This window comes from Thunnus thynnus, chromosome 11 (assembly GCF_963924715.1).
Source record: "Thunnus thynnus chromosome 11, fThuThy2.1, whole genome shotgun sequence".
NCBI lineage: Eukaryota > Metazoa > Chordata > Actinopteri > Scombriformes > Scombridae > Thunnus > Thunnus thynnus.
Window position 1 is genome coordinate 20,261,602 of NC_089527.1, and position 9,459 is coordinate 20,271,060.

Sequence of the window (9,459 nt, forward strand, 5' to 3'; positions counted from 1 at the left end):
TAATTAAGCTGTTCTTAAATGAGCTGCGACCCGAGCAAAACCTTGCTCAGCTCATCAAAAACAATTTTGCAAGTGCACCGCACGCGCACACTAAAGTACACGCATGCGCACGCTCACGAGCGCGCTCAATAGACAATAACTAAACATCAAAAGAAGAAGAAATGGGCTTTTTTCTATATAAAACCATCACTCGGTAATGGCTGTAATAAGACGATAAACAGCACAGGAACTATCTTCAAGCAAAGGCATATCTGTCTGCCCTTTTTCTATTTTGCAACTTCCTTCAGTGTGCACTCTCAAAACAGGCTTATATTTATTTATTTATTTTATTTTATTTTTTTCACAAGAGGGTATTTTAATTCTAAAGCGAGGGATTGGTCACACTTGGTCTCATTAGCATGAGGAGCTGTATAAACCCCGCCACTGCAGAATTGTGAGCTGTGTTGAAGGCGAGGCAACAAGCGTATCTCTGACTGGCTGCGCGCAAGGAGCAAGTAACTTTCACTTTCAGCACAGTTCAGTTCATAAAAGCGGGAGCTGTATGGAGAGCTCTCACGCCCTGTATCATCTGTTCAGCAGCAATGAGGATGCTTACTGAGGGAAAGGTTACTACCAAGATGATACGAGGCAAATTTATAACTTATTGGCGCCGGTGGATTTTTATATTCTCAATCCATCATTTTTTATCTGCCTCACTGGCCAAGTCCGAGGGAAATACTATAAGATACCAGACCAATGAGGAGGACGCACCGGGTACAGTCATCGGAAACCTTGCCAAGGACATGTCCTTGAGTCTGTCTCACTCCTCCAAGACCAATTTCAGGATGATGAAACAATTCAATGATTCATTCATCAGGGTAAGAGAAAGCGACGGGGAACTCACTGTCGCGGAACGGATTGACAGGGAGAGAATCTGCAGACACACTCCACAGTGTCTCATTACTTTTGACGTGGTAAATTTCTCCAAAGATCGCTACAAATTGATTCACGTTGAGGTGGAAATAAAGGACATCAATGACAACTCCCCGGAGTTTCCAAACAAGGAATCTATAGTGGAGATCTCAGAGAATGCAGCACTGGGGTCCCGTCTTCCTTTAGACCCCGCTGTGGACGCTGATGTCGGGTCAAACTACATCCAAAGCTATCAAATTTCTGTCAACAGTCATTTCACCATTGATGTGCTCCTGCGAGCGGATGGGGTTAAATATGCGGAATTGGTACTAATGAAAGGGCTAGACAGGGAGACTCAGTCATCATACACTGTGGAGCTGGTCGCCACAGACGGAGGCAACCCATACAGATCAGGGTCAACAAAGATAACTATAAGAGTGACTGACTTTAATGATAATAGTCCTGTTTTTGACCAGAGTAGTTTCTCAGTCAGTTTGCCAGAGGACGCACCGGTTGGCACTGTTATACTGGACTTGAACGCAGTTGATGCTGATGAGGGTTTAAACGGGGAGGTCGTCTACGGGTTCGGAAAACAGGTTTCTCATGAGATCCGAGAACTTTTCCACGTGGATAATAAATCAGGTCGCCTGACTCTCAAGAGTCCGGTGGATTTTGAGGACAAAAGCACCTATGAGCTTGACGTGCAGGCGAATGATCTGGGACCCAACCCGACCCCCTCCGTGTGCAAAATCATAATTCACGTCACAGACGTTAATGACAATGCCCCAGAAATCAGTATCACCCCGATGACCTCCATCTCGACTGGCATTGCATATATCAGTGAGGCGGCAGACAAGGACAGTCTGGTGGCGCTGATCAGCACCTTGGACAGAGACTCGGGTGTTAACAGCCAAGTTCACTGCACATTATACGGCCACGACCATTTCAAGCTCCGACAGGCTTACGAGGACAGCTACATGATAGTTACAGCTGCAACCTTAGACAGGGAGAGGATTAGTGAGTATAACTTGACGGTCATGGCTGAGGATTTTGGGTCACCTCCGCTGAGAAAGATCACTCAGTACACCATTAGACTCAGCGACGAGAATGACAACGCCCCTCACTTTACTAAAGCTGTGTATGAAGTTTCAGTGGTGGAAAACAACCCCCCGGGCGCGTATGTCACCACGGTCGAGGCCAGCGACGCGGATTTGGGCAACAATGGCAAAATTACTTACAGACTCGTGGACAGTGTCATCATGGGGTCCCCAGTGAACACATTTGTGTCGCTTAACTCAGTGTCTGGCTCCATATATGCCCTAAGAAGTTTTAACTATGAAGTCATGAAACAGCTAGATGTACACATACAAGCAAGTGATGGGGGGTCACCACAGCTGCAGAGCACTGCTGTCATCAGACTAAAAATAGTTGATCAGAATGACAACCAACCTTCTATAATTGAGCCACCCCTTTACAAGGGATCTGCTGAGGTTTTCCTGCCCAAAGATGCACCTGCAGGTTATGTGGTAACCCAGATAAAGGCCACAGATGCTGATGAAGGCATAAATGCACAGTTGTCCTATAAAATTACAGAAGGGGGACACCTGGGTTTCTCTATCAACAAAGACACAGGGAAAGTGCATGTGAGCCGACAGCTGACTTATGATCTCGCAGACAATGTCAAAGTCATAGTATCAGTCAGTGACAATGGGTCCCCCGCGCTTTCCTCCACAGCCATTATACACTTCAGTTTTGTAGAAGGAACTCTACCCAGTATGCCTTCCTTGGCTGAAAATGGCAGCGAGGATCTCTTTGAATGGGATATGTCCATAGCCATAATCATTGTCCTGGCAGGGAGCTGCTCTCTCCTCCTGCTGGCTATCATTCTCATCACAACCATTTGCAGCCGCCAGAAAAAAGAGACAAAGGAGGGGGGGTATGATGAAAAAGAAGACATACCAAATGTGGAAAAAGTGGAAAGTGGTCATATTGATTCATTGATTGCCAACCACAAAGGCAAAGTGTTTGATGCCCACCCATTTCCAGAGAAATCTTCAGTGGCCAGCAGCAATGCAACAGAGGCAGCCTGTGAGGATGGCAGGCAGACAGCAGGCATCTTTGAGTCAAACAGCAGAGTGATGGAGGGTAAATTAAAGGTAAGTAATTCTATTTTAAGATAAGATAATTAAAGTTTGTCACATACTGATTTTGTTGTGACTCAAAATTTGTGTCAATGTGTTTCTGTCTTCGCAGGGCTATTCTACTTTACCAGGATATGGGAAAGAAACTGTCCGGCCGATAACAATATGGAAGGGTAACTCCTTCACAACAATCTCAGCAAGAGATCCTCATATCAGTGGCAAAGACAGTGGGAAAGGTGACAGTGACTTCAATGACAGTGATTCTGACATAAGTGGGGATGTGCACAAAAAAGACTCGCCACCAACAAACAGTGAGTGTCACAAAAACATAATAAAATAGAGATTGAGAAAAAAAAAGTCAGATAAGTGGGCGCAGGATTAAATTTCAAGTTGAACTCCATACAATAATGCGTTTCCTAAAGTATGATTTATATCTTAATCTAAACCACATATACCAAAAAGATTATACCCAGTTACAACAATATATTTTCTGACACACTGGACACATTATGATGGATCTAACTTGGGCTCACTGGGGTCTTTTAACATCAAACGCCATCATCCAGGTGAGCCAGCAAATGTATTACATTCTGACAGCACTGCTGTTTCCACAGGTCTCTGGGCATGTACAAGCGAGTGCAAAGTGCTGGGACACTCAGACCGATGCTGGAGCCCCTCAGCTACAAGGCCCAACATGAGCCTGGCCTGTGGACCGCATCTGTCGACATTCTCCAAGACAGCTTCACTTCCCCGTGACACCAGAAGGGAAAACTACTATCCAGCTCACCTACCTAAAACCAACGGTCTGCAAAGTGTGTACGAAAAAGTTCAACACCAGGAATTTGATTATATTCTTGTGGGTCCACCGACACCGGCCAGAATACAGGAAACGGATGAGATATCCATTCCAGAGTATACAAACTCATAAGAGAGCTTAAATCAAAGATCATCAAAAGGGGCTTTGTCTTTATACTGTACAGTACTTTTATCTTGATTGACTCTATGTTGGATTGTTGCAGTGTTTTGTAGTATGTCATTTGTCTTTTGACTCATATAAGACTGTTCATTGTACCATGTATAATATGCAAGATTTTGTACATTAATAATATATTTTTCATAATGAATCAATGTAAAGAAGAATTTTATTATGGATTTTCAAGAGCATGTGTTACTATTTAAGGGGCATGACCTATGGACATTTAGGCTGAAAGGGGCCTTTCTGCTGTGGAAAACAATCAATATGAAAAATGACCATGTCTGTGGTAGATTTTGTCACATTGTTGCACAAATAAAACAGTTAAAAGAAAATTGTTTTGCTGTTCAAAAACAAATTTAGTTATCTTGGCTTACAGGTATGTAATCTCATAGGCAGAGTGCAACCTATTGTCCTGAGGAAATATTTATAAAGCTCAAAAAATAACCTCAAACGAGCCAAATGAGTTCACTGAATACATTTAATTTGCCTTCAAGACTTATAAGCCGCAATAACTAAAATGTGGTTCTTGGACGATCACAGCCAAAATGATAACAAGCATAAGCCAATGTCATACTCTTTTCATGGTACACAATGTAATGTGCTGCCTTCAATTTGCATGCAAATACTGCATTGTTGATCAAATGCTCTTACAATTACATATTTTTCGAAGGTCAAAAAATCCCGTCACCTTTCTGATTGCCTCCCAGCTCAGCAATTACCCAAAAAATGTGGTTCAATCTGTTACCAAGCAACAGCAGCACTGCACATTTGAATCTCTCTGTGATTTTGTATGGTATAACAAGTCAGTGCTGTGTTGCTGCATATCGTAAGAGTATAAAAACATCAGAAGACTCGCTTCTACTTACAGGTTTGACTACAGGTAGTCTGTTCCTTCACACTGACTCCTGTAACTAGAAAAGACCTGGAAGAAGTCCACAATACTCATAGAGATTTATATAAGTCATCATCATTGGCATCAAACTTTCTGAACATAAAAATATTCTTTAAAATCATAGCTGCCTTATACATAACATATATATAACTTACATATTTTCCTCCTAACTGAAAGGTCAGACAGTAACTTTTATCACTGCTTGTCACATATGACACCAGCCAATCTCTGATTAACTCAGAACTGCTTCAAAAGTATTGTTTTAGTTTGGTGCCACAGGATGGCCACCTTGCTTTATGCAACCTGGACCTCCAGGTAACATTCAGATGAAAAATTTAGCTCAAAGAATTTACATCATCTGTACGTCATTCACACTCAAGCGTGAAATAGCCTTCCCCTGGGATAACCTGATTCTCCAAAGAGAAGTATTACAGTATTAGAGGAGGAATTATAGAGGACATCATCAGGGAGACGATGGAAAAAGTCCAAAATACCACACATGGATCTGGTTGTTTTGAACACTGCACGACTTCGGTAAGACAGGCTTAATATGTTTTTTGATTTCGAAATATAATTGACATCCATGACGTGTGAATTAGTGAGTAGACTCCATGAAATCTTGAGGAATTTGTCCTGCTCATTGATCAGTGTGTGCCATTTCTTATTTTGCTTCTTCTGAACTTTGGGAAGGTACAAAACACACCGACCTCTACTACGGTCAGTCGCCTCCTGAGATTTGGAGCTGTGGCTCTTATTGTTGGTGCCGTGTTCATGTTGTGCACCTCCATGGCTGCTGTCTACCTGTGGAAAGTCAGTGATAAAAATGTAAGTGTCAACCAAGGATTATGCTGTTAGAGGTATTACAGTGCTACTTCAGTAACAGATTTGCAGGCAGTATGCTTTTGATGTCAAACGGACCCAAAATAGACTACAGAATCCTCTCATAATGAAAATTTTATTACAGGCATAGATGTATTTTCTTGAAACTGTCACAACAGATATTTATGTTAATGATTAAGATGCCCTAACACAATTCAGAGTGTGAAATTGCATATTTAATTCTGTCTACAATACATATTTCAAACTACATAACATATTCCCGTAACTCTACCCCATCTTATAAGAAATATTGTGTTTATCTGTGTCCTAATGAGCTCACCTGTAGGGCAAGCATCCCCATCAAGGTCTGCAGCAGCATCTCCTGTGGTGCTTTGCTCAATTCTCAGCGTGCTAAAACTACACAGGATTTCTTTAAGAGAGAAGCAACAACAACAATTACTGTGCAGGGGAATGGCATAAGCAATACGCAGCTTGTTTTTCTGCATCTCTCTTCTACTGTGTTTGCTACAGTGCGATTTACATAACTTGACTAATCAGTCATTTAATGTTCCACTTTGAATGCTGCCAGGTTTATAATGTTCGTTACAGTATGAACATCAATGGGGAGGCGAGGGAAGGCTCCATGGAAATTGATTCTGACAACAACCTGGAGAGATTTACAACTGGGAGTGGAGCTGAGGAAGCTGTGGAGATTCATGACTTTCAAATTGTGAGTGAATTTGTCCTTGTTCTTTCTTCCTGAGGTAGTTCAGCAGAGATTGTCTGTGTGCTTAGCAAAGTAGCAAAGCTGTGAGTGTAAACATGGCATCTCTGTGATTTGGTGCAGGGAATAACTGGAATCCGCTTCTTCGGAGGAGACAAGTGCTATATAAAATCCCAAATCAAAGCCAACCTTCCACACATGGGAGTTCTGAACAAAGAGTCGCTGATGTTTGACCTGGTATATGCACACTACTTGATTTTTATCCTCTGCTTTCTTTTAGCACTGCAATTTCTCTCACCACCTGAGTAATTCAAGGAAAATATTCTTCTTTTCCTGCCAGACAGATGAAATCATGCCAGTGAGGTTTGATGAGGAATTCCTCACCTGGGCTGCTGCTGAGCGGCCACTGAAGGACACTAGTTTCCTGAGCAAGAAAATTCTGAATCTTTGCGGGGAGCTTCCCATTTACTGGCTCCAACCTGTCTTTCCTAAAGGTTGCCTTTATATCTTTTATTACATATTGATTTATACCATCCCACAGAGCCTAGGAAAACTGGCCTGATATCATAGAGCATGGTCTATTTCATTTGAAGTACTGTACATTTCTTCATAGTTTATTCAGATCCTGGTTGTTATTGCCCTGCTTATCTGCTGACACACTTGTACAATCAGCAGTCTTGTCTGAGAAGTTAGTGAAACACATGAACATCTTGAACATACACTACATTTAGAGTCGTACACCAAAAATGGCTCCGGTCTTGTATTAAAAAAGAATGATCTTGAAATATGCAGGACTGCTTGATATCACTGCTGCTAATTTAATTATTCAGGACATCTGAGACAGCTGCAGCTATGTAGGATTGAGCTCTGAGGACATGTATGGCGTCTTGTGGATGTTGACCCAATACTCTTGCCTCTTGTGGCTGCTGTAACAGATGGGGAGAGGAGAAAGAGAGACACACAGCGCGCCAAACGGCAGTTTAACATGGAGGAGTTTGACGCAGCTGCTGAGGAGAGGAACCCAGTGAGTCACGCAGAGAATGACACCTCCAGAGTTGAGGAAGAGGAGGAGGGGTCGCAGTCTTCTGCAGGGTCAGCATACAATCCTGAAAATCCTTATCATGTGAGTACTGACTTTTTCAACAATATTGCTTATGATAAACAAGGCTTCAGAGCTGGTGAATTTTTTATCAACTATCAAGAGACATCTACTGAGCCCTGAAGCAACCCTTAAAGTAACATTATGAATTGAAACTTCTCTGTTTTGTCAACACTTTTACAGATGACTTCAGAGCACCATCCTTAAGATGCCAGGCTTGTTAAAAATGTATATTCACAGAAATAGAAGTGCGTGATGTGGAAATGTGTTAACCTGGATTTAGTGTCTCTGTCAGCTGTGGGTATGTGCTGCTGTTGCTGTTGAGTAGGCGTCACATTAGTAGCTAATTACAGGTCACTTGGGTAACAGCTGCCATTTCCAAGTTGATGAACTTATGAACTGAAGTGAAAATTCCCATTGGTTATAAAAATTCATACCGCCTAAGAGAACTGGAGTCACATGTTTGAAAGTATGAGAGGTTTAAGTTTTGAAAATATTTGAATTGCAAATGAGTATAATGGGTTTTTTTTTTTAAGAAAAGGCTGCTCTTCAAAATTAACATTGCTTCAAAACTGCAGCGCAGCAGAGGGTCCGGAGAGGAAGGTGCCATGACCTTTGACACCATGCTAGACCACCAGGGGATCTGCTGCTCAGAATGCCAACGCAGCTACACTCACTGTCAGAGGATATGCGAGCCTCTGCGTGGCTACTGGCCCTGGCCTTACAACTACAGAGGGTGCCAGGTAGCTTGCCGAGTCATTATGCCTTGTCGCTGGTGGGTGGCACGCATTTTAGGTGTTGTGTAGAAATGCACGCTACATTTGTCAGATAACTTTTTTTGTCTCCCCAAAAAAGACCCCAAAGGTCTCTAAACTTTCAGCTTCTGTGCAGATATGATTGCAGATATTTGTTTTCTGAGTTTGACTGTAAATACTACCATAAAATTACACTTTTTAGCATGATATGCAGATAATGATGTATGCTTTACTAAGAAAACCTATATATGATTTAATCATTTTCATAGGTAAGAGGTAAATTGGTGTTTTCTGTTTGCAGGCATATACTACTTCCTTACATACAGTAAAACTAGAAAACGTAAATGCCATTTTCCTGTTTGCAGCTACACACTCATAAATGGGTTACACAAATGAGCACATTCATTTTTGCATCGTGTAATACCAAGGCTTAATGCACTGTACTGTGCTTAATGGAAGGTATGGGACTGAATCCAAAGGCTCAGCAGATCATGTACCTTTTTCTGACTGAATAGGCTTCAATAAATTCTAATTACAGTATATGCTGGCTTTGATGTAGATGTTTTTTGGTGTCACATGTTGTTTTCATGGTTCCACTGGGTGCTTTTCTGATAAAGCTGAAGTGACAGCAATGGTTGCCACAACTTCCATTCACAGCTCAGAATCGGTTTGAGGGCAATGCAATTTGTGCACACTGACATCTGCATCGACGTGAACTAATGCGAGATGAGTGTCATGGCAATGATGGAAAACATTTCTATAAACATGACATTTTTATTAAATAAATAAATTTTTTTCCTATGAAAAGTGTGAATGCTAAGCTACCAAATAACATGATCACAGAGACAGGATTTCTCTTTTTTTTTCACCGCTGTTACCAAGGCTATTCTGAATACCTCAAAATCAAAAGAAATCAGATTACTATCTCTAAAGCCATATGCCAACTTTCTAAATAATTGAGAGGAGCCATGTTGCGATCAAGACGATTTCACAGAGGGTGATCCAGGCATATCAAATTACAACAGATGTGAAATTGCACCATATCTGCCACCAAAGCTGCATTGAAGCAGTGTGAGGAAACAACACAAAGAGATGCTTGTCTCTTTGCTTGGAGATCTTTCCTGGTTTTCATGGGGGTAGAGATGCTTATCACATCTGCAGT

The 9,459-nt window shown here is 41.8% G+C and overlaps 2 protein-coding genes across 2 annotated transcripts; both read left to right on the top strand.

The window, feature by feature from the left end:
• The first annotated feature begins 367 nt into the window (after positions 1–367).
• si:ch211-199f5.1 (protocadherin-8) lies at positions 368–4,340 on the top strand. The gene is made up of 3 exons (XM_067603673.1): positions 368–3,047; positions 3,145–3,343; positions 3,647–4,340. The coding sequence occupies exons 1-3, from the start codon at positions 582–584 to the stop codon at positions 3,958–3,960; spliced, it is 2,979 nt and encodes a 992-aa protein (XP_067459774.1). The 5' UTR covers positions 368–581; the 3' UTR covers positions 3,961–4,340.
• Positions 4,341–5,374: 1,034 nt separating this feature from the next.
• LOC137193267 (leukocyte cell-derived chemotaxin 1-like) lies at positions 5,375–8,781 on the top strand. Its single transcript, XM_067604595.1, has 7 exons — positions 5,375–5,434; positions 5,591–5,725; positions 6,309–6,449; positions 6,567–6,680; positions 6,784–6,937; positions 7,379–7,566; positions 8,121–8,781. The coding sequence occupies exons 1-7, from the start codon at positions 5,375–5,377 to the stop codon at positions 8,346–8,348; spliced, it is 1,020 nt and encodes a 339-aa protein (XP_067460696.1). The 3' UTR covers positions 8,349–8,781.
• Positions 8,782–9,459: the final 678 nt, after the last annotated feature.

Bases quoted from the DNA above. Each gene is read 5' to 3' on its own strand.
- si:ch211-199f5.1 (XM_067603673.1), top strand. From the start codon at position 582: ATGAGGATGCTTACTGAGGGAAAGGTTACTACCAAGATGATACGAGGC. The intron at 3,048-3,144 runs GTAAGTAATTCT...CTGTCTTCGCAG, and splicing joins TGATGGAGGGTAAATTAAAG to GGCTATTCTACTTTACCAGG. The intron at 3,344-3,646 runs GTGAGTGTCACA...CTGTTTCCACAG, and splicing joins AGACTCGCCACCAACAAACA to GTCTCTGGGCATGTACAAGC.
- LOC137193267 (XM_067604595.1), top strand. From the start codon at position 5,375: ATGGAAAAAGTCCAAAATACCACACATGGATCTGGTTGTTTTGAACAC. The intron at 5,435-5,590 runs GTAAGACAGGCT...AACTTTGGGAAG, and splicing joins TTGAACACTGCACGACTTCG to GTACAAAACACACCGACCTC. The intron at 6,681-6,783 runs GTATATGCACAC...TTTTCCTGCCAG, and splicing joins AGTCGCTGATGTTTGACCTG to ACAGATGAAATCATGCCAGT.